General features: G+C 39.1%; 1 protein-coding gene across 1 annotated transcript; it reads left to right on the top strand.

Annotated features, from left to right (window-relative positions):
- Positions 1–289: 289 nt before the first annotated feature.
- LOC149198961 (uncharacterized) lies at positions 290–1,704 on the top strand. Its single transcript, XM_089399337.1, has 2 exons — positions 290–1,088; positions 1,295–1,704. The coding sequence occupies exons 1-2, from the start codon at positions 533–535 to the stop codon at positions 1,504–1,506; spliced, it is 768 nt and encodes a 255-aa protein (XP_089255463.1). The 5' UTR covers positions 290–532; the 3' UTR covers positions 1,507–1,704.
- Positions 1,705–26,203: the final 24,499 nt, after the last annotated feature.

Raw genomic sequence — 26,203 nt, 5'->3', positions numbered from 1 at the left:
ATCAGAGGAGAGGAGGAGATTGAGTCTGCAAATCAAAAAAATGGGGCAAAATAGTCCTCTGCTTAGGCAGTTCTTCCTCTGCTAAAAAAAATATGTATCGCCCTGGAAAATAAGAAATATGTGCCTTGCCCTTAAAATTGAATTACCGACCATTATTTAATTTTACAAAAAAAATCATTAGACCAAATTCGTCCTCTCTTCTCCATCTGGAATAATCTACGGAGCCGCCGAGGTGAGGTTGACTGAGCCTGTACTCCCTTACTCCCCCCTAAAATTTATGACGGGCAATCGAGATACCTGAACGTCAAATTTATGGTTTGAGATTTTCTTTAACCGTCATTTTATACGTTTGAAAAAAAAAATGTGCCGTCAAATACGTTTAAAAATGGAAAAAACGTTCTGTGGAACGTCAAATTCCAGGCCTGCTTGCCATTATTTTTGCTCCGGTGATGCAGTTCTTGTTTTTCACCCACTCCCACTAACATTTCTGAAGGCTCGGAATTACAGATACAGGAGGTTGAGGGGAAGTTAGATGTTGTCTTCTGGAATTATAATCAAAGATCACATGGAGAAAAGAGCGGCCAAGATGTCAGGAAGCAGGTCGAATCCGAGAAATGGATCAGTGCAAAGAGATGACCATATGAGCAGCTCTGTAACAGCTCGACGACCATTACCTCGCAATTTCAACCTCCTCCATGAAAAAGATTTCCGTAGGTCCTCCACCTACTCTGGGCGCTCTTCCCAACCCCAAAAGACTTGGGAGGCATCCTCGAAATTGAAGAACAATGCGGGTGTGACAATGAAAAGGCCAAAGACACATCCTGAGCTTCTCAATCGGGATCAGTGGAAACACACGGCTTGGACGAATAACCGAGTGAATGATAAGGCATTAGGCGCTACTAAATTACTGGTGAACGTGACAGTTGCACGGAGCATTGGTCCCCTGCGTGCATTACTCTCCAAAGATGCCACAGTGGAGGATGCAATTAAAGCCACCCTTGTTCTCTATGCCAAGGAAGGGCGTAAGCCTCTTCTCAGTAATGATCCTGCCTCCTTTGGACTCCATTATTCACAATTCACCATCAACTGTAAGAACCCTGATTTGTTTTAGTCGTGTAAACTGCGTTGAATTTTAATAGATATACCTTGAACCTAATTATGTTGCAATTTCGGAGAAATGGTGGATGTACCTAGAATATAGGTTGTTGTGTTTGATATGGAAACCATGGTTAATGGTCTATCAGTTTTGTTGGCATGCAAACCGTGGTTAATGGTCTGTCAGTTTTGTTGGCAGGTTTAAATCCAGGTGATAAGGTCGAGGACTTGGGTTCCCGCACATTCTTCCTCTGTTCGAAGGAGGCAGCGAATAAGAGCGTCCATGGCGGAGATACCACAGTTACAGCCCGTTCATCGTTATCTTCATGTGGAAAAGATATTCAGAGCATCTCGATAATAACGGAGCCGTGGTACAACAAGCTTATGGGCTGTCTTCTGTCATCGCCTTAGTAATAATAACATGTAAGATATGGATAGGGATTTGGCTGGAAAAGTTTCCAAGTAGCATATCGAAAATAAAATGTAGATGGGATTCTCACGGTGAAAGTTGATGCACGGTTCTTGAATTTGTCGCAATTAAAGTGGGACTTATATTTGTAAATATTTGGGGTTTAACTGGATGTAGGGGTTTAAGTGGGTGTAGTATGTGCTTTTTGTAGACGATATCTTGGCTCATTATTTGTTCAAGTGAATGTAATCGTGGATATAATAAAAAGAAAATTCAGTGTTAATTTATATATATTTATTTTTTATTTATAAATAATAAATATGTTGTAATTTTTGATGAGGATAACGGGAGAAGATGTTCGATTGCTTTCGTAATAGCGGGAGCTATAGAAAATTTAACAAGAATCTTTTGGAGAGGATCTCCAAAATTGTTGCTCTAGCTATAAAGTTCAATAGCATTGCTGGTACTGTTATCACCCCAAGAAACTCTCCTAGGTTGTATCTCAGAGATGCTCGGGAATATTACAAACTTAACAAAAATGTTGGAAAATGGTGGATGAATGGAAGGAATGATGCATATTCAAGCCAGATAACCACTTCTACTATGTTTAATCCTAGACATGTGTGAACACCTCCAAACTACAAGTGTTTAGACCACCAATTACTCACAGTTTGAGAATAAGGTGAACATGGAGAATACTGACCACACCAGCAGATGAACAAGACCATGTGATGGCCTGCTGCAACCAGTAAAAGAGGTCTGCAAATCTATTTCCTAATGCACAGACAGGATGACAGCTCTCTGGCATTAAAAACAATAGAAACCTGCATACACACTCAATGATTTATACCAGATTCTAACACAGAGGTGGGATGATAGCCCCTCTAATGCTAAACATCAAGAGCACATGAAAAATGCACAACAGGCACAACCTGGAACAAAGAAGAAGTGGAAAGTGAGCAATTAACAGCAAAATAAGCTTGCATTAGCTGAAATGAAGACCAGACGTTGCAGGTATCACAGTAGTTACAGTCTCCAGAAGTTGAACTTTACATCAAAACAACATTCATCAACCCTCATTACATCTTGTTTCTGGGTATATATGGAGGTTGATTACAACAATATCTGCTATCCTATGCGTGTAGGGGTCATAATGGACCACCAACCACATTAACTGTTTGAAATGGGCCTCTACTACAATCTGATTGTCTTAATGAACAAATTGACCTTTCTCTGGTGTTCTGCAGACCTTTTTAGAGCAGGTGGAGTGCAATATGGAGCACGCTCCATAACTGATAAATGCTTGCTCTGCTCAAGACATGTCCTCTCATTCTTCGGCCATCCTTTCTGTTAAAAGCAATCACTGAGGAATAACTGCGCCATGTACAGGTAGGTGATCGCCTCCATTCTTTGGCAGTAGAGAGCAGTCGGGAGTGGTACAGATAGTATAGCGGAGGCGTACACAGGACGAGAATAAATAATGGCCATCGGATCCAACAAATGAACGACAGAGATCAAATCGGAAGGAGCTATCGAGAGGAAATATGGATGGAAATATGAGGGCCGTTGGATTTGGACACGGCGGATTCGACGGTCATTGGGAGGCGAAAGTGTGCGGGTGATAATGCGCGAGATACGTACGGGTAGGCGATAACCGGTATTCTCCGCACCGCTTACCTGGGCTCGGTGGTATATGTACAACGGCCAGCGATCCAGTCTTTCCGCGACACGTGGCCGATGGGACATGAACAAAACCACCGCGATCGCGAGTTAACGCGTGGGCAGTTAACGAAAGCGGGAGGCGCGATCACCGTTAGATCTCACGGTGAATGTAATCAACAGTAGGGATATGAACAGGGTTTAGCGTGTGAATAAAATAGCAGAGACCGTCGGATCGTGATGCGATCGACGGTGGGGAACAAGGTGGAGGACTATACGAAAGCACCAAGTCATATGGCGATTCAGAATTAGCGCTCAGGGCCGAAATAACATAGTATTTCGTAGTGAAGTAAAGGTGGAATAGAGTGTTTGAACAGGGAACAAAGAGGTTTCAGAGACAAAGAAACAGAGAAGGCAGGGCTATGGGGTATGAAGAAACTGAAGGAGAAGAAGGGGAATGACTGCTGCAAGCTCCTTTTCGACATAAACCCACCACTACATCTGAATTTGACCCTCAAACGCTGATGTTTGTAGTAGAGCTAACACTGGCTCCTTTTGGGGATGTGATCCTCCCTGTGAGATCTCAAGAACTGCAGACCAATGCCTTCATACAAAACCCAGCTTAAAAAACATTGCCTAGTATCCATTGGGCATGGAGTCAAACCTAGTTTACACTAAAACCTGAAGATGAAACTTCTTACAATCATTAGGGCCTAAGGACCTTAAACAACATAAATATTCAAAAACTGGCCAACTGATGGGCCATCAAAATTGTTTCTCTTCTTCTCGGCTCACTCATCATAGAGCTATAAAACTGGATTGATTTGATCCTCTACCTCAAACAGTTTAGGACATTTGAGCTTAATAGGTAGATATGGATCAACTTTCATCCCCTTTCTATGTGCTCTCCTCCTTGGATGTTCTTCATGGGAGCCTTTGTACACCTGCTGAGTAATCATGGTTGTTGTGTACTTGTATTTGTCATCTGTGGCATGCACAACCAATATGAATGATGAACCATTGTATTCTTATGCAGGGGACACAAAGACATTATCTACTCGTTCATCATCTTTAGAACAATCTACATCGAATGAAGAGTCCCAAAATTGTGCATCCTCTTCTTCTGTTATTTGATAAGCTACCTTTTCAATCTGTGTGGGGGGCATCTGAGCAGGCATGAGAATATCAAGACTAAGATGATCAGTATCAGTCTTGGGCTTTGAATTTTGTCCTAACTCAGTGTTCAGGGGACAACTTTGAGGGATTTTCACTTGAACAGACAGACTCAGGGACAAAAGATGATGGGGAGCTTTCTTCTCCCTTGTTTATCACTGTGCAGGGGACAAAAGCAGGCTGGATATTTTGCAGATCTGTATAGCCATGAGAAGATGAGCTGGATTTGGGCACAGATTCTTGGAGGATGAAGGTATCAGCTGCTGATAAGCTTGTTGTTCTGTAGGTACAACAAACTAACAAGCAGTGCCTCTGGATAATGCTTCTTCATAGGTAGCTCTGGTTAGGAAAGGGGCACTGCCCTTATCTTCCAAACCATCGACCTCCTCTTCTCCATACTTCACTTCTTCCATGACTATATTTTGTAAAAGGGTCTTCACCCTTTGATCTTCGTTTGTAACTTTATTTCTTTGCAAAATATGCAAATGCTCACCTGCTCCTCTATATGGATTTGGAGTTGGAAGAGAAAAGGAACAATGAGCTCCTGCTTCTTCAGAATGCTGCTCAGCTTTTAGTTTGGAAACTTCAGAGGCTAATAACTCTATCATCCTGGCTAATTCATCGATCTCAGGATCATAGGATGATGAGGATTCATCTCCCTGCCTTCTCCTTTCAGCATCACCTTCGAGTCTTCTGCAACAATGATGTTTGCTTCTACTTCAAAGGCTGCAGTTTGGATCTTAGCCAAAGAAGCACATCTTCTTTCTGTTAATAGCAGGTAGAACTGAGAATCAAAGGCATGGGCATAAGTGATCATAGCAGAAGCAGGGGTGGGTCTTACTTCAGCTGGCATTCTGCTATACATATGATTGAATCTGATGTTAAATTCAGCCAGCAGCTCACTATCTTCTCTCTGCAAGTTCCCAAATTCAGTATGATACAAGAGCAGATCTGTATTATTCCCCCAGTGCTTTAGGAACACATCATCTAAGGCCTCAATGTTTGCAATAGACCTAGGGGGTAATTCTCTAAACCATTTTCTAGCTTCCCCATCTAGGCTTTGGACAAAAACCCTCATCCACACATCCTCTTCGTTGATATCCAGGTTATCAGCATAGCTATAAAAAGGCCTCAAGGTGCTCTTCAGCTGTTACTCCTTCTGTACCAGTAAACTCAGACATATATTCTTGATAATCTCCCACAAGCATGGGATTCAAAGGAACAAGCAAGACCAAAGGTCCATATCTAGCAGCGACAATTCTTTCTATCTTTGTAAGAGCTTGCTGGCCTGCCATGACTAGGGTATATGAAAGGATACTGGTAGATTGAGTGGTATGAATCAATGAAAAGGATGACAGAGACCGAAGAATATGATAGACAACATGGCCACTTTCTTTAGACTAAGATCCGAAAAGGAAATGAATGACTAAGGAGCTTTATGAATCTCTGAAGGTGACTTATTCACTAGCAGAGATACATGGGAATTCTAAGGCTTACCTGGTCCTGATGCTCCTTTCTGCAATGTTTTCTTCTACTCAACGATCTTTTCAGGGTCAGGCACTAGTTCAGCTGGTGGTTTCCGAAGATTTCTCCGAGCATGCTTCACAAACTGAGCCAGAACTTCAATGTGGAGTCGCCAAAGGTTGGTCTTCCTCCAATGGAGTCGCCAGATAGATGATTACAACCAAAATATGTGTCCAAACCTTGTCTATCATCAAAGCTTGGAACTGTGTCATTTTCCCAGGGAAGCTGAGCTTCAATCTCCTCTCCTCGGCAACGACGCCAATTAATGTTATCACCCCAAGAAACCCTCCTAGGTTGTATCTCAGAGATGCTTGTGAACATTACAAACTCAACAAAAATGTTGGTAAATGGTGGATGAATGGAAGGAATGATGCATATTCAAGCCAGATAACCACTTCTACTATGTTTAACCCCAGACATGGGTGAACACCCCTAGACTACAAGGCTTTAGACCACCAATTACTCACAGTTTGAGAATACGGTGAACATGGAGAATACTGACCACACCAGCAGATGAACAAGACCATGTGATGGCCTACTGCAACTAGTAAAAGAGGTCTGCAAATCTATTTCCTAATGCCCAGACAGGATGACAACTCTCTGGCATTAAAAACAATAGAAACCTGCATACACACTCAATGATACATACCAGATTCTAACACAGAAGTGGGCTGACAGCCCCTATAATGCTAAACATCAAAATCACATGAAAAATGCATAACAGGCACAACCTAAAACAAAGAAGAAGTGGAAAGTGAGCAATTAACAGCAAAAGAAGCTTGCATTAGCTGAAAATGAAGACCAGACGCTGTAGGTATCACAATAGTTACAGTCTCCGGAAGTTGAACTTTACATCAAAATAACATTCATCAACCCTCATTACATCTTGTTTCTGGGTATATCTGGAGGTTGATTACAACAATATCTGCTATCCTATGCCTGTAGGGGTCATAATGGACCACCAACCACATTCACTGTTTGAAATGGGCCTCTGCTACAATTTGATTTTCTTAATGAACAAATCGACCTTTCTCTGGTGTTCTATAGTCCTTTTTAGAGCAGGTGGAGTGCCATATGGAGCACGCTCCATAACTGATAAATGCTTGATCTGCTCGAGACATGTCCTCTCCTTCTTCGGCCATCCTTTCTGTTAAATGCAATCGCTGAGGAATAACTACGCCATGTACATGTAGGTGGTCGCTTCCATTCTTTGGCAGCAGAGAGTAGTCGGGAGTGGTACAGATAGTATAGCGGAGGCATACATAGGACGAGAACAAATAATAGCCGTTGGATCCAACAAATAAACGGCGGAGATCAAATCAGAAGGAGCTATCGGGAGGAAATATGGATGGAAAGATGAGGGCCGTTGGATCTAGATGCGGTAGATCTAACGGTCATTGGGAGGTGAAAGTGCGTGGGCAATAACGTGCGAGAGACGTATGGATAGGTGGTAAGAGGTATTCCCCGCATCGCCTACCGGGGCTCGGTGGTATACGTACAATAGCTAGCGATCCAGTCTTTTCGCGACACGTGGCCGATGGGATGTGAACAAAACCACCACGATCGCGAGTTAACGCGTGGGCAGTTAACGAAAGCGGGAGGCGTGATCACTGTTAGATCTCGCAGTGAATGTAATCAATGGCAGGGATATGAACAGGTTTTAGCGTGCGAATAAAATAGCGGAGACCGTCGGATTGTGATGTGATCGATAGTGGGGAACAAGGCGGAGGACTATACGAAAGCGCCGAGTCATATGGCGATTCAGAATTACCACTCAGGGCCGAAATAACATAGGCTTTCGTAGTGAAGTAAAGGTGGAATAGAGTGTTTGAACAGGGAACAAAGAGGTTTTGGAGACAAAGAAACAGAGAAGGTGGGGCTACGGGGTATGAAGAAACTAAAGGAGATGAAGGGGAATGACTGCTGCAAGCTCATTTTCGGCATAAACCCACCACCAGATCCGAATTTGACCTTCAAACACTGAAGTTTGTAGCAGAGCTAACAGGCACCTTCTGGCACAAACTTATTGAGAGTAGCCCTATCACTCCTAGGATCTATGGGCTTCCGAAGATCCATAAGGATGCCCCCCTCGAGACCCATTGTCAACACCATATGAGGGATCTTCTAGAAAAATATTTAGCCTTGAAGCTTAAATCCCTTGTTGGCTTTACAAAGTCTTTTGTCAAAGACTCCTCATCATTTGTCAATGAGTTAAGGGACATGAACTTTGGTCGTGGAGACAATCTTGTTAGTTTCAATGTAGTTTCCCTTTACACTAACATACCTATTAAGGAGGCAATTGGGGTCATCAATCGGCTCACTGATCCTGACAGTGAAAAATTAGTCAAGATTTTCCTTACTTCTACTTTTATCTACGTCGAAGGGGAATTCTATGAACAGACTTGTGGTGTGGCCATGAGCTTCCCTCTATCCCCTATTGTAGCTAATCTATTTATGGAAGACTTTGAATCCAAAGATTTGGCCTATACTCGATTTAAGCCCAAGCTTTGGAAAATATTTGTGGATGAAACCTACGTCATATGGCCACACAGTCAAGAAAAGTTAATAATGGATATAGTAGGCACCAAGGTCTTAAAGCTTTCCTTAAACCTAGCAAAGGTCTTAAGGTTAAGAAAGAGCCCAATGATTGGATTTTAGAGGTACATCTCCCTTTCATCCAAGGGACCTATTGTAGCGACTACAACCACCCTCCAAAATTTTTCCTTAGCCTCTTTTGGAGCCTCCCTACCAACCTTAACAATAGTTTGCCTTGCTTCGTCAAGTCCTCTAGCTTCAGTGTCTTTCTTGCTAAAAGTCAACCTGTCGATCACAATTTGATTTTTTCCCTTCACAGGCTGCTCACCCAGACTTGGTCCAGCTGCAAGCTGAGAAACTTCCCAGTGAAATTTGCGCTTTTCTGGAGGGCAACCAGCCTTCCCTCCAGGAATTGCGCAATTCCCTCTGACAGCCTGCTGGGCTTCAAGATTGCGCAATCCTACTAGCCAACCCTCCCAACAGGATTTGTGCATTTTTTCCCATCAACATGTTGTTTAGCCCAAGATTTGTGCAAATCTGGGCAGTAGTTAGTTCCTCTGCCTTGAAATTGCGCAATCCCCTTGGGCAGCCAACTCAGCTCCCAGCCAGAAATGCACATTTTTCTCCAGTAGTCATGCAGTCTCTTGCATGAGCAGCTAAGTTGATCGGTTCCCTTCGAGACTAAGCAAAAAAAACTTGCATGCATGGGCTACTTCTCCCAAGGCATCCCTTGTTTTAGGGATCTATGTTTAGCAGTTGGAGGTTACATGCAAGGAACAATTCAGAAACCTCCCTCCAAGTGTCACTTACCCTAGATTTGTGGCTTGTGCGGCACAACCTCAATGTTATCAAAATTAATCAACCAGACGTTGAAGAGCTCATTCTTCACATCAACCTTGTAGCTCTAACATCCCACATCACATCTAGGAGCAGTCTGCACATTCAAATCAACTATTTCGGGGTAAGCCGCTTCCCATGCCTTATGCTGCATTTCTGTCGCTTTTTGTGTATTCTCTTGTGCGAGTGTTGTTTTCTTGATTTATTTGAATGCCTTCTATCATTTACATATATTCTAGCTTGTCCTAGCTCTGTTTCAATTTTTGTTGCTATCTCACTGTTGTAATATGCATGAAACTGTTTTGCATGGATGTTCGCCCAATCGGCAAACAACCTCACCCACATGCATGTTGATTTGTTTGCTGAATCTTCCATTTATGTTTTTCATGCACTGTTTATCACTTCTGCTATCACTTAGTGTCGCCATGCATTTCATTGACTTGCTTTTAGTTTCCCGTCGGCGAGTCGGACCAACCTTGTCCCAGTCACTGCCTTCACCAAGGCTGTATTGCGCAATCTGGAGAAGGAAGGCTCACCTTCCTCCCTATATTTGTGCATTCTATCCTAGCATTGGCCTCCTAGATTGAATTGTGCATTTCTAGAGGACAGTGGCTACTTGGCCCAAAAATTTACGTAAACTTGTCCCTAGGCCAACAATCTTTCCCAGCTGGAATCACGCATTTCCAAATCCCACAACCAACTACCCAATTGGATTGCACATTTCACAGTTCCAATAGTCAGTCGGTCTCCCAGCAACCCAGATTGTGCCTTGTGCAATCTTGGCAGTTGGTCTCCTAACCTCCTGGCTGAAACTGCACAACCTTCATGATCATTCACCCAGTTTTGTTGCAAGTCAGTTCTCATGTTCATTTTGGTTTTCAACTAATAGATTGCTTTCTATGAGTGTTTCCATGTCTCCAAGTATCACAGGTGCTCATATCCCTCTCAGTAGTACAGGTACAATGGTTTCCAAGAGAGCAGAGACAAAGACACCATTCAGAGCATGCTTGGGGATGCAATGGATCAAGTGTCCATGGGCTTACCTACTCATGAAGATAATAAGTTGTTCATGGACAAGGACATCAAGCAGCCGCATCATAGCGAGAAACATCATGAACAACAGCTGAAGATAGCATACCGAATGCAGCGAATGCAAGAGGAAGGTTGTTGACAACATAGAGGAGGAACAAAGTGTTGACACCTAATCATCATGATTGGGTGAATAACTGAAATTGATGTAAATAAATAATAGAGAATATGAATAGTCATTGGGAGATGAAATGAACAGTCTCTCCCTCATGTATATAATAAACACCAACCTAAATGAAATCAATGAATTATTTTCAAGGAGTTACTGCCTGATCTAACATGGTATCAGAGCCAGTGCCATTTTTGGCTTCCCTCTGTCTTGTAACTCCCTATTCTGGCTATGTTCTGCCTTGCATACAAAGCACTGCTCCTCTACTCTTCTTTGACAGTCTTTTATTCATATTCACCTGCATATAATGCGTTGCTCTGCTCTGACATATAATCTTCCTTGCATGTGCCAAGTTTTCTGTCAAACGTGATATTGACTAAAAAATCCTCCAATGCCTCTGGCAACGTCAAGATATTCCAGATGTTGGGAGTCATAGGATTGTACACACATATCGTTTTGTCGCTGTATTTTCCTCGGCAACCATAGAAACAGAGGAATCCGTTGTTGGAAGCCACTAGCCGCAACATCCTCTACTGCTCAAGGTGTGAGATGGCGAGTTGATCGCGAGTAGAAACGCGGAGAGTGTTCCGGCGACTGTAAATCCAAGAAGAAAAGAACTCGAAGAGTGGTTGGTGAAGGGTTGTCTTCACTGTTCCAGGAGACTAGCGAATTGGATCAGAGGGGTGAAGTGGAAGAGTGGTAAGCCTGGATTTCATTTTGTTTCTAATTGATAGAATGGTGCAAGCGTGAAGGTGACTATGTTAGTGATACGCTGGAATGATATGCTGGTGTGTTACTGTTTTGAATGGGCTTGTATTTCATTGAGTTCAGTCGTGGTTACATTTTTGAATGGTTTACACCACACCTCTCTGTTGCATTGACTATGGTTACCGTGGGGTTTATCCCATACTCTGCATCCATATCCCGCTCCCAGTTTGGTTGGTCGTATTACATGTTGCGTTTTATGTTACATAACGCCCATATATATATATCGCTTGATATCCTTTGTAGTGCCATTGCGATACCACTCCATGTTGTGTTTTATGTTACATACCACCCATATATATATCACTTGATATCATTGTAGTGCCTCTGATACACTTCCGCTCCCATTTATTACATTGAGCATTGTTTATTGAATGTTATTGGCAGTACGCTGATGCCCTTGAATTAGAGCCCATGCCATAATATAAACACAATGAGACCTTTATTCAAGGAAAGAGCTGACTCGTAGAACCATGCTATAAAACTGTAGGGCTAAGAGTTATTGCATATTAATTTGTTGATGTCATCATGATGTCATTCTCGCCACATGACTGATTTTGAGTGGGCCACATGTCATCAAGATTATCACTTATTGGTCGACCAAGAGATCCTTGTTAACATATCATGTGGTGGGGTAACCCATCATCAACATTATGCCATGACATCCAATGCTTCCATATGGACCTATGACGAGATACCACTAGTCCTAAGTATCTGAGTTAATATTGATGGCATTGCATGGATCTTGTAAGAAGGAAGAAAATGAAGAAATATCTCCCATAGATGATTATTTTTTAGATAGAACTGGAGATGACTACAGTGAGAATGATAATTGTGAAGTATTATAGAGTTGTTTTCTTGAAGAGGCTGAACAAATTAGTTCAGTTTTTGTCTTGGACTCCCCTTTTGAGGACACTCCAAGATTTGAAAATAAATATGCTACTATCCAAGGTAAGTTCTAAAGCCACCATTAGAATCTGTTGTCTCATTTTACTTTCCATGCACATTTTGTTGATTGTTTTTATGGGTGTTGTTTTTAGTTCCTTCATACTTTTTCTAGTTTGAGCATGATAACTTTTGTTTTGATAGTAGACAAAAATATTTTGATTTGCCTCGACATATTATAAATACATAATTTTCTTCAGCTTGTTGGTAGGTTTTTATTGGCTCTTCATTGAAACTTTCAATTTTGTGGTGTGCAATAAAGAGACAAAAGATCAATAATGGTTGACAAGGGAGTTGGCTCTTGACTGAGTGATATTTTCCTTCTTGTGCTACTCATTATAAGCATTGGTAAATATTTTTCTCCTTGATCATTTGGATGGAATTATTATTATTATTATATATATATAATGTTGTAACATTTGTTGTTGAAATTTTGGGTTAATATATATATATATATATATATATATATATATAATGTTGTAACATTTGTTGTTGAAATGTTGGGTGAATCATGTGAATGAAAATGTGTGATGTGATGCAGGGATGATGGAGGTTCAAGTGGCAGAGGGTCGAATGTGCAAAACCCCAAGTGGTAAGATCAAAGGGTATTGTGTGAACAACACCAACTGCAAAAATGTTTGCTGAACTGAGGGATTTCCAATGAGAAGTTGTGATTTACATGTGGCTAGCAGAAAGTGCTACTATTTCAAGCCCTACCCTTGATCTATAGGGGTTGTTACTTCTAATAGTAACTCCTGCTACTGTCGAAGGGTAGTTTAGTTTTATTTTTGACCAATTATGGAGAATAAATTTCACGAGTGTTATTCTGGAGCACTCTAAACGAATGCAATCTTATTATGTACTGTGCCATACATTCTTGTTGAAATGAAATTATAGTCAAAGCTTTAATACGACATTGTTAAGCAGGAAAACAAATGAAATTTTGTCATTTTTATTTTTTTTTCAAAATATTTTCATTCTATCTTTATGTGGATGTAATTATTAAAGATATTATGTATAGGGAGAGGTTTTTTGCGTATTTTTGGAAGGTTACACACTTTATTTTGCACAAGGGATTTAAATTTGTTTGGGATTGAACTTGTATTATTTGAATGATAATGCTCCATGTCCTTAAGTGATTAGCAATTTAAAAACCTTGTAATTTCATTAATTACGTAATTCCATTTTTATTGCAAACAATGAATTCGCTAAAGTTGATTTTAATTTTTTTTTTTCTTAATCAAATAAATTTTAACTACAAAAATTCCATATATATATATATATAGATATATATAGCAATTGAAATTCATGTTATGTAATTGTAGTATTTTTTTAATGTTTTCATTTCTAATTAAACATTTTTTTGCAATTGAAATTCCAATCCGAAATATACCAGCACCAGGAAATATATGTTTTCTATTAGCCATCATCGTTGGTTCTCCATGAACAACGCTAAAAAAAACACTTGCAAATAAAAATAAGCACAATGACATTGCCACCACGTGACTCTTGTTTCCCAAAGAAAACAACCTAATCATCTTATTTATAGAGGGAGTACTTATATATTTTTCTTTAGCTTGTATGAGTGTAAAATAGTAACTTTTCATTGGTCCCATATTTTCCAGAGCTTAGTTCATAGTAGACGTAGATTACATGAAGTATTTAAGCCATATTTGTGCTAAAAAGGATGTTTATTTAGTGAAAATAACACCTCCTACGCTGAAATAGGCAACAAGAGACCATGGTCATAGTTGTATTTGGGAGGGGTTTCTTAAATAAATAGATTCACTTCTATTCTTAAATTCAAAATAGGAGTATGGTACATGGAAGGGAGATACCATCCAATGTGCTCTCGATTTGTAACCTAGTAGAACTGTCACAATGTGAACTGCTAGTTGTTATGCTTCGTTGTTAATCTCCTTGTATATATGAGGAAGATATTACGATGGAATTTGGAAACAATATCGCATGTAGTTTTTACTCTTGCTTGATGGAAAATATCAAAAAATGCGGATTCACCCAAAATCTAACCTAGAACCACTTATGAGTGCCCATAGATTGCCAAATCTCTATTGTGATATACTAATAAATATCAAGAAGTGTGCACAGTATGATGAGGTATTGTCTATTGTTGGTGGAACTTCCAAGTCCGTGTTTGAAAGATAATGTCTCAGTATAGGGTATTAAGAGCCATACTCTAGTGTCGTTGAGTCTCATGTTCCCTTGAGAGGCACCATCAAAATATCTTCTAGAAATTTTAGAATTGTATTTTGAAGGTATGATAATGCAAGGAAACCTTGTCTTTGGTGAGGTGCACGATAAGTTAGTGCTTCCCTTCAACATGTATAAAATCTGGTAGATGTTTGGAAGATTGTTTTGGAATACACCATTGTTTTGAGCTAGCCAAATGGAGCAGATCACCTCTAGAACCAAAATTTTATCCTCTTAAGTTCTAGTTGTAGTCCATTCATTTAATTCCTCAATATTATCTCCAATCCATTGTTGTTGGATTTTACATATTCTATGAGTGATAGCCCATATCTGATTGGTGATATGACAATGAATCAAAAGGTGATTTCATGCTTTCGTGTTATTCCCTTAAGGGTGCATGTGTTGGGACTTGTCCATCCTCTTCTTCTAAGCATGTCTAGGTTGGGATTTCACTCTTGATTTGAGATTTTGGGCCACGATCTTGGTTGTAGATAGTGGTCTTGCATCTAGAGGGTCTAGACTTGTGCTTGAACACCTTATTTGGTGTAAACCTATTCATAAATATTCATCAATTGATTTTTCATAATCATATAGATCAATTTATATGTTATTTTATAAACATCCACATAACCAATCTTCCTAAAACTTGGTTGATATTTGTGTGCCTTAGACCATTAAATTCCATAAATCATAGTGAGATGTGCTTGAGTGTGGGTTGAGTAATTGTATTGTGGGAGAACTAATATGCATCTACAATGTATATCAAAAGAAGAAAGGTGAATTGTAGAATGAATGTGGGGTCATAAGAGAGACATCATGTCACTATAGTAGGGATGTAAATATAAAGATGTATAAAAAATGTTAATGAAAAATGGATACATAAATATCTAGTGAAAGTAGGGATTTTTTAAATTGGGAAGATGTATTGGGTTTGTATTGGTAGGGAGTTAAATAAGTGTTTTTTAGAAGTATTTTGCAATATGTACTGAACTTAAGGGTATTTTTTAGTATGTTGTGAATGCACGTGCTATGTCAGGGTTTCATTGAGTGAAGCCCCCGTGGCAACAATTTGGGTTCCTTGGAGGTTGTGGGTTGAGATAGGATTCCTGAAACCCTATAGCAGCTTGGGTCAGGATTCCTGAAATCCTGTAATAGCTTCGGTCCCTAGAGGCTATGGGTTGAGACAAGAGGTCTCTGGAGCCCTATAACAGCTTGGGTCCCTAGAGGCTATGGGTGGAATGAAATATGTAGGGCCCTATAATAACTTGGGATCCCTTGGAGGTGATGGGTTGATTTAGCTACTTTGAAGCCATGTAACAACTTGGGACGAGATCATCCTGAAGCCAAGACAAATATAAGTTCCTGGTTACTAACCTGATTAGTGCAGTGGCTTCTAGACGCCCTAGGCGAGATCAAAACCTTGTATATGCATGAGGGGGTGAGGTTGGGCGCCTCTAGACTCTCCATGCAAGAAAGAAAGAGATGAATAGTTGTGGGGAGATAGGCAGGAGGTCCTCTAGAGTCCCTCGAAGCTTTGGCCTCTTAAGTGCGGTCCAAACAACAAAAATCCTCCCAAATTCTGGAATTTGGCTCAAGGGTGATAACGGCAAGGAACAATGGCTACAACAGTCTATGGTTGGGTGGAGAGTCGAAGTCCCAGACTCAGTTTCCCTGTATACTAGAAGATAAGTATTTATGAATAATGTTGCAATTAATGCATTATGCTATATTGTCATTTGTAATAGACTTAGAAAGACAGGGATTACAAATGTGTTGTAGTGTGAATGATTGTGGAGGAACTATGAAGAGATATTCCTCTCACTTGTATGTCAAATATTTTTATGAATATGTATGTGTGCATGTGTGTCGTGCTTACATGTAACAGTGAGTAAGATAATAACCTAAATAATGGAAATCACAGAGTATATGAAGTTACAAAGTAGAAAAAGGAGCTCGTAACAGTAGTGCCTAAGAAATAGGGCTGGGGTAGATTCTTACTCTGAATGAAATTCTTATAGGTGACAAAAATAGATGTGTAGTAAAATGAATGAACTCCATAATCTATTTTGGGCCAAACAATGAATAGTTAAAGGAAATGGGTTTTGAGACCCTTTTTATTAATGTACAATCTATAAGAAAGACCTTATGATGAACAAAGTCAAATTAATGAATACATTTGAATAATGGCTTACAAGTTGTTGTGCTTATGGGGAAGCAGTATGTGATCAGGTGCTTAGTATTTAGCTCAAAAATCAAAGTTCTCAGAATCACTTGAAACCTGAATGATTGTGTCTGTCTCGGCGAAATGATCCCAATGCAACTTGTTTCACTGAAAACCAAGTTCATATGAGGAATATATCGTGTTCTATTCGCTTTTCCAAACAGTGGAATTTTTGAAAAAAGATGTACAGTCAGTAGTCCGTACTATTGACGTGGCAGGTGACTAGGCAAGGTCAAAAAGTTGGTAAATGTCTAATATGGATTCACCAAGTGGCATACTGTGGTTGGTTGCAGGTGTGGTGACATGTCATATTTCAATTGGTTGAAGGTGGTGCAATGAGGAGGGACAAGTGGAAAGCCTAAAGGCCACCACGTGTCCCTCCCCAAAGGTTAGTTATCAGTGTGTAGTGTCACAAAATAATGTGCAGGTCAGTGAATTCAAACATGTTACCTAGCCCCAACAAACTCCACGTTCAACTGTTGCACCTATGCTAGGTTTCTTATTATATAACGAATTCCGATTATAATTGTTATGTAACAGTTTGAGGTTTGGGGGTTAGGAGGGAGCCAGTCCTCGGGCCAGCTCCCTCCCATGTGCACACTCCATCCGGTGGGTGGTTACAGTTAATGGTTAACCATAAACTGCAACATAAAACCATAACCACCATTAAACCACGACATGTGACCTCCTTCGCATAACCGCCAATCCAACGGCTTATCCTAATTGCATGATATTTGCATTAAATCTAGATTAACGTTAATTAATACATATTTAAAAAAATTAAACTGTAGTTAGAATGGTGCCATATTCGACGAAGCAACCAAATTTGTAGATTCCTCCAAAATTAGCGTGACTAACTATAGTTCCTCCAGTTTTAGAGGAGGTTTACTATGGAAAACAATTTTGACCATAACTGGAGCAAAATTTGACCAAATTGAGATCAGGAAAAGGTGTTCCTAGCTAATTTGGATGTTCTGAGCACATTGAAATAGGTTTCAGGAGCATTAGAGCATTTTAAACAATAATATTCCCACTATTGAGCTAATACAAAGGCCCAAGCCATGGAAGCTAGACCAAGGAGATGTAGCCCAGAAGGGGTGAACTCCTTCATCAAAACACTGTGTTAAGTGTTCATTTTGATGGTTTTCTTGATAAAATTTACCTGTTTACATTCGCAAACACCATTAGGAGACATATGAACATGAAGCAATTGACAAGCATTTTTTTATAAATATGAAGTTGAAATTAGCACAAAAAAAATAACATTCAACAACATATCAAGTTGGTATCAAAGGAAAGGATACTTGATTGATTTCTTGAGTTTTGTGCAAGTAGGATTTTAATGGTTGCAAAATTTTGATGATTACAAGGTTAAAGTTGCAGGGAGGAGAACAAAAACTATTGGTTGCAACTCCTGAGGTAATGCCCAGAAGAAGGAGAGCCACAAGGCCACAATCTCCACCAAAAGTTCCAATTCCAGCTATACTTGAAACACCTCAAGTTTTAATTTCAATTGAGATTAAGGAGCTACAGGAAGTATCAGAAGTTGATCTTGAATCCAAAGCCATCATGTATGGAGAAAGAGAGGCTGAAGGTCTTTCAGAAGAGGAAGCATTCAAGAAATCTTTCTATGACTTAACTGACATGGTTAGAGTCCTCTATGAAGAGAGGAATACTAGAATGGATGGAGAGAGTTATAAGCCTCCACTTGGGGAAGGAAGCTTAGGAGATAAGAAAGATGAAAATAAGGACTCAAAGGGTAATGGAGGAAAGCCTCCTCCATCTCCACCATATTCTTCATCTTCCTCATCATCTTCATCATCCTCAACATCTCAAACAACATCATCTTCCACTTCCACCACAAAAATTGTTCATACTCATTCAAAAACCCCAAAGGAAAAAAATATCTTACTCAAATTGGACATTAAGTTTGAACTTCCCATGTACAATGGTGAAGCGAATGCAAAAAAGTTAGACAATTGGATTTGACAATTGGAGGTTTATTACAGAATTTAGAACCTTCACGAAGATGACATAAAGATCTTGTTGGCTTCATTAAGGCTAGAAGGAGCAGCATTAGTCTGGTGGGAATAAAAGACTCAAGAGGAAATGTGAATTCATTGTAAGATATCCATTTCCTAGGTTGAATTTTTTTATGCAAATAAAAGACAATTTTATCCTTTAGCCTATATGCAGAAATCCATTATGAGTTGGAAAATTTTTAGGCAACTCAAAGGGGAAAACGGTTCAAGACAATACCCAAGAGTTTAGAAAGAGGGCTTTTTTTGTTAGGAGTAAACTTGAATTCCCAAGATACATTGTTGAAATATATTGGGGGTTCACATTCCTACTTAAAACATACTATCCTTTTGTTTAATACAAGCAATTTGGATGAGGTATGTGTGCAAGCCACGCACCTTGAAGCAAGAGAAAAGAAAATTCAAGAAGAGGGTAGTAAGAAGAAGCCATTCAAGGGTAAGGAAAAAGAGAAGGGTGGAAAATGGAAGGGAAAGAAGAATGCAAGTGTGAAGAAAGAAGGGGAGAAAACTATATGCCAACATTGTTCCAAATCTAGGCATGATGAAATCCATTGTTGGAAATTACATCCCGAACTAAGGCCTAAGAAAGCAAACAATAAGGGGAGAAAAAAGATGACCTCTACAACACAACATGATCTTGGATCAGATTCTGGTGATGAGACCAATATTTCAGCCATGGATACAAAAGGAAAATAAGTTGTTGCAAGTATTAGTTCCTCACATAGTCACAACAACACTCCAAATGAAGAATCAAGAATAGAGTTGTTCCATGTAATTGATGCATTATTTGATAGTGGGTCACAATCAAACTTAATTTCAGAAGACTTTGTAAAAAATCTTAACCTTGAAATTGTACCTCATCATAAGCCATATCCATTGGGTTGGATAGTCAATAATACAAATTTACAGGTTACAAAGAAATTCTTATTCAATTTTGCCATTGCTGAAAAGTTTATTGATGAAGTTGAGTTAGATGTAGTTCCACTTGACATATCAGGAATCATTTTGGGAAGTCCTTATTTGTATGATAGGAAAGAAGTATTTTATCACCATGAAAACAAATATTTGTTTCTCAAGAATGGGGTGGAGTACATTGTGAGAGCCCATCACAAAGATTTAAAAGTTTCTTTGGTTAATGTAGGGTAGATGAAGAGACTTGTAAATGAAAGTAAAAATTGTGTGCTTCTCATTATCAAGAAAAATAATGATATTGATTATGATTTTTTTGAAGGTTCTAAAGACAAATTAAAGTTTGATTTGTTTTCTGTGGTAAGAAATCATGGCGAGATGTTTTAGGAACCAAATGGGTTACCTCCCAAGAGGGGAATTCAGCATGAGATACAGTTGCAGTAGGATGTTCCACTTCCAAACATTGGCATGTATCACATGTCGATTATGGAGAGCATGGAAATCAAGAAGAAAATTCAATAATTTCTGAACAAAGGTATCATACGCCCATCTACTTCGCCATGTGGTTCACCCATTCTCTTGGTGCCAAAGGAGGATAGGACTTGGAACATGTGTGTGGATTTCCATGCACTAAACAAAATAACGGTAAAGAATCATTATCCACTACCAAGAATTGATGATTTTCTTGATCAATTGAGGTATGAAAAGTATTTCACTAAGTTAGACTTACGAAGAAGTTATCATCAAGTTAGAATAGCTGAAGAGGACATTTGGAAAACCGCATTTAAAACTAAACAAGGATTGTTTGAGTGGATTGTTATGCCTTTCGCTCTTACAAATGCTCTAGCTACTTTCATGAGAGTTATGAATGATGAATAGAGACCATTTCTAGATGAATTTTTCATTGCTTACTTAGATGATATTCTTGTATTCAACAAATCTAGAGATGAACATGTCATGCATGTGAACAAAGTACCTGATCTCTTGAGAAATGAACGGTTTTTTTTAAATATGTCGAAGTGTGAATTTGGCAAGACTTCTTTAGTGTATTTGGGACACATTGTTGGAGGAGGTGAGCTGAAGATAGACCCCTCTAAGTTTGAGGTCATTCTGAATTGGCCCAAGCCCAATATAGTTATAGAGGTAAGAAGCTTTCTTGGGGCAACACAATATTAGAGGAAATTTATTGCTAATTTTTCTTCCAGTGCAACTCCACTACATGCATTGACTAGTGTCAAGAAAGTATTCCATTGGGGAGATGTACAGTAGAAATAATTTGATGCTTTAAAGCAAAAGATCAGTTCAACACCGATATTGGATCTTATGGATCTTAGACAACAATTTGAGATTTAAACGGATGTTAGTGATTACTTCATGGGAGAAGTTCTTATGCATCATGGTAAGCCTATTTCATTTCATTCTAAAAATTTTAATCGAGTTGTGACTAACTATCCCGATTATGACAAATAACTTTACGCATTGATAAAAAGTGTCAAAAAAATGAAACACTACTTGATGGGGAAGGACACCATTATCCATACCGACCATTAGCAATTGCAGTACTTACAATCATAGTGAAATTTGCAAGATGTCATGACACTTCAGATGGATGGGTTTTCTACAACAATTTCATTTGGTTATCAAGTACAAAAAGGTAATCTAAAATAAGGTAGCTGATATGACTTCTAGGCCTATTGTAAATTCATCTATTTTACTCAAGCACAATTATGTTTTACATGAAAGTTACATTGAGCAATATGCATATGATAATGACTTTCAATATGTGTATGCAAGCTTGAGGCAAGGAAACCAAATTGAAGAGTTGATTACCATATACATAACAGTTTGTTGTATCACTTAGGAAACTTATGTATTCCACAGGGAGAAATAAACAATATCATAATAGAAGCACACACTTCATTGATTGTTGGATAATTTGGTGTAGGCAAGACAGTAGCGAATATCCAAAGGTATTGTTATTGGCCACACATGTTTGATAATGTATCTTGTTTCATTAGAGGATGTTATTTCTGTGTAACAAGTAAGCCTAGCAATAGGAAACTAGGATTGTACACTCCACTTTCAGTATCTTCACGTCTATGGGAGAGTATCTCAATGAATTTTGTAGGAGGTATTCCATTGTCAAGGAGAGGTTGTGATTACCTGTATGTCATTGTAGACAGGTTCAACAAAATGTGTATACTAACACCATGTAAAAATAAAATTACAACTGAACAAACAACTCATTTTTTCTTTCAAAATATTTGGGTTCATTTTGGTCTTCCTACTTCCATTATAAGTGATCGAGATTCTCAATTTGTTGGGAATTTTTGGTCAAATTTGTGGGACATGATGGACACTAAGTTGAAGAAGTGTACAACCTTTCATCCACAAATATATGGACAAAATGAGGTGGTCAACATGACAGTCATTCATCTTCTTAGAGGGTATTGCAAAAAACATCCCAAGTTGTGGAATGAACATTTGCATTGCATACAACAGGGCAAAGCATTCTTCCACAAATACATCACCATTTGAGGCATGTTTTTGGTACTTGCCAATATTGCCATTAGACTTCATCTTTGGGAAATATGTCACCATTGATGGTCATAGCGACTTCGATAAGGCAAGAAAGTTCATAGAGCAAATTCAGTTGATACATCACACAATGAAAGAACAAAATGAAAGAAGTCAGAGAAACTACAAGGAAAGGCATGACAAACACTATGTCGATCATAAATTTCAAGTTGGCTTGAATATTAGTTATATATTAGCAAAGGGAGACTTCATTAGGAAGGTAAAAAGCTTAAGCCAATCCATTATGGTCCTTTTAAAATTCTAGAAAAGACTGGTAACAATGCATTTAAGCTATATTTTCCTCCTTATATGAAAATATACTTTTTTGTTAATGTTGAGAATTTGAGATTGTTTGAGCCTCCTTCGATTGATGATCAAGGAGAGCATGTTCAACTGTCATCATTAGATATTTCTCTCCAGAATATCTTGATGAACTTCAACAAGATCTCATACTTGACAGAAGAACCAGAACTTTGAAGAGAAGGAATGTCGAATACCTTAAAGTGGGACTCAAGGGAAAAAAATCCTTCTAAAGCCAAATGGTTGTAGATCGAGAAGGTGAGGGAGTTGTACCCTCACCTACTGAACAATTGATAGTATATTTTGGGGTCCAAAAGGATTCCAACGGGGAGGATTGAGTAGGTGCTCAGTATTTAGCTCAAAAATAAAAGTTTTCAGAATCACTTGAAACCTAAACAAATGCATCTATCTCGGTGAAACGATCCCAATTCAACTTGTTTCAATGAAAACTGAGTTCGTATGAGGAAGATATCATGTTCTATCCTCTATGCCAAACAGTGGAATTTTTGAAAAAAATGTACAATCATTACACAATCAGCATTTTGTACTACTGACATGGCAGGTGACTGTGCAGGATCAACAGGTTGGTCAACATCCAATCTAGATTTGGCAGGTGGCATATTGTGGTTGGTTGCAAGTGTGGTGATATGGCATATTTCTATTGGTTGAAGGTGGTCCAATGAGGAGGGGACAAGTGGAAAGTTCGAAGGCTGCCACGTGTCCCTCCCTAAAGATCAGTTATCGGTGTGCAGTATGAAAAAATAATGGGTAGGTCAGCGGAGTTGAACCCGCGACTTGCTCCCAACAAATTCCACATTCCAACATTGCACCCACGCTATGTTTCTTATTATATAACGAATTATGATTGTAATTGTTGTGTAACGGTTTGGGGTTTGGAGATTAGGAGGGAGCCAGCTTGCGGGCCAGCTCCCTCCCACATGAACACTCCATTCAACAGGCAGCTACGATTAACAATTAACCATAAACTGCAACATAAAACTATAACCACCATTACACCACAACATGGGACCTCCTCTGCATAACCACCAATCCAACAGCTTATCCTAACTCCACCGTATTTGAGTTAAATCTAGATTAATGTTAATTAATCCGTAGTTAAAAAATTAATTAAACTGCAGTTAGAATCAAGGTAGATCGATGGAGTGACCAAATTCAAAGATTCCTCCAAAATTAGTGAGACTAATTGGAGTTCCTCCATTGTTAGAGGAGGTTTACTAGGGAAAACAGTTTTGACCATAACTCGAGAAACATTCGACATAATTGAGATAAGGAAAAGGTGTTCCTAGCTAAGTTGGATGTTTTGAGCACATTAAAGCATGTTTCAAGAGTAGTAGAGCACTGTAAACGACATTGTTTCCATTTTTGAGCTAATACAGAGGCCCAAGCCATGGAAGTTGGACCAAGGAGATGTAGCCCAGGAGGGGTGAACTCCTTCATCAAAACACTATGTTAAGTGTTCATTTTGATGGTTTGGTTGATAAAATTTAACTGTTTACATTCACAAACACCATAAGGAAACCTATGCGCATGAAGGAAATGACAAACATTTGTTTATAAATCTAGAGTTGAAATTAGCACAACAAAACTAACATTCAACAACAAATCAGTGTGTGAAGAATTAAGGGAGTGTTATCAAGGATGGTTAAGCCCAACAATCCTATTTCCATAGTCTTTAGCCTTGATGGTACGGAAGCCTCAATTCCTACCATGGGGATTTTGGCGAAGAGGACCATGAGTCCTTGCCAATAGCCAAATGTCCTGGTAAAGAATGAGTGGCACAAAGGAGTTTCTTAAAGGTTTCAGATGAAATCTAGGTTTGTTGGCATGTAGTAAGAGAGGTGGAGCCATCCTGAATCTCACGCCAACCCTTTGGTAGATGATGGAGGTAGGATCACCTACGTCACCATGTGAGGAATTCCCTACCTAATGACAAGGAAGGCTTGCGCAGTAGTCCCGGGAAGAGGGGTCACATGCCAACAAAACCGCACATGTGACCGCAATCTCCGAGCGATTAACGTTTGTTAAGGCTGGCGGTTAGGGAGAACCATTACCTTCACTGTTGTGGTTTTGTTGGCATTTGACCCCTCTTCCTGGGACTGCTGGCGGTCTATCCCCCAAATAGCAATTGTTAACAACATAAATACAAACCGTAATCCAATACAAAGCATAGCGGAGACGGTCAAAGCTCGTAGTTTGCCCGTGGGAGGTCACAGGTTCGATCCCGCTCGACCTCAACCTTATTTTACCATACCAATTCAGGGCCACATGGCAGCCTCCAGGCTTGCCACATGTCAACTCCTGATTGGTCCACCCAGAAGGAATATTCTAGCGAATACTTTAGATAATATTCTAGGGAATATTCCTCAAAATATTCTTTTTTAATATTTCCCAAAATCAAAAATTTCTTGAAAGTTGCAGTTTTACTAAACTTTTCAAAATGTGATAACTCCTTCATATGGTGTTGGTTTTTCGAACCGTTCACGGCGCAAGAATCAGGTCGATGAGATCTATCCAGTTGTTCAAGTTCAACATAGTTTCGAACACTTTGAAATTTGAGCTATCATTGAAGTATTGGATCAATATCTGATCACTCCTCCCCATTGGGAATCTTTCGGACCCCAAAAGACTAATATACTGATCTGAATAGTAGATGAGAGTACAAAACCCTCTTCTTTCAGCCTCCATACACTTGTCTGCATGGCTAGTGCCTTTTGAACAAAAACTCAAAGGTAGTCGACACTTCCCTTCCTGGATGCGCTTGTCCTCTATTAAGAACTATCTTCCTTGAACTCATTCAAGCCTCTTCCAAGCCTCTTCTATAAAAAAGTCACAAAGATAACCATGGCGACTTTTGCTACTGTAAATCTTCTTCTGCAGACGATCTCGAATGAAGAAAATAACTTGATGAAATAAATTTTTGTTTCAACAAAATAAACAATTTTCACATCATGTGAATCATCATCATGTCTTTACATCTTGTTTACAAATGATCAACTAAATCACAAGTCGACAAAAATCATGCCTTTCAAACATTTGACCCTTCAAGTCAAGCATGTACAAAAAGAATGTAAACGATGCTTTTACAAAGATGAAACACTTCATCTTTATCTCCCTTTTACAATCTTGGAGATCAAATCAAACTTTCCCAGTCAATATTACATTACATGCATGTTTAAAACAAAGTATTCAACCCTTCAAGTTAATCACACATACAAGTTCAAAATACTAGGAAATCATCATCCATGTGCTCATGCATATCATTCTCATGCATGCATTTCATTCTCAACTTTCTCTTAATTACAATCATAAGTACAAGATCCTCGATCACATGTACATGTACTTTCAAAGCTGAAATGAATATACTTTCGCTGCAATAAAGTGAGTCTCATACTTTACTTTTCCATCCTGCAACTTGCATTCCATTAGCAAAGAAAATACAAATAGATTTGATACATTTCTTTCCACATCAAAAGACATGCAACTTTAATTGGATAAGAATTCTAACCACTTCTTACCAATCCATTTCAAAGGTGCTTACTTTAACTGCACATCAACATCAACATGTGGATCATCCTAACACATATCAATGATGGAAGCTTCCTTCTCATTCTTGTCATACTCTTTCTCCACCTTCTGCAAATTTCATGGAAGCATTGTTGGATTCAGAGTCCAACACCTTTTAGTAGTATGTCCTTGCTTATGGCAATAACTACAATGCATGTGCATCTTCTTGATAGAATGATTTGAATTTTTCAATGGAACTTTGGCTTCTTGCCTCCTTTCCT

This window comes from Pinus tabuliformis, chromosome 2_1, assembly GCF_031772625.1.
Source record: "Pinus tabuliformis cultivar Carrire ecotype Pingquan chromosome 2_1, CPIR1, whole genome shotgun sequence".
In the NCBI taxonomy this organism is placed as follows: domain Eukaryota; kingdom Viridiplantae; phylum Streptophyta; class Pinopsida; order Pinales; family Pinaceae; genus Pinus; species Pinus tabuliformis.
Note: the sequence above shows the minus strand (reverse complement) of the source record. Positions and strands in the feature narration are given on the sequence as shown.

Excerpts from the sequence above, each read along its gene's own strand:
- LOC149198961 (XM_089399337.1), top strand. The coding sequence starts at position 533 with ATGTTGTCTTCTGGAATTATAATCAAAGATCACATGGAGAAAAGAGCG. Across the intron at positions 1,089-1,294 it reads TTCACAATTCACCATCAACT|GTTTAAATCCAGGTGATAAG; the intron begins GTAAGAACCCTG and ends TTTTGTTGGCAG.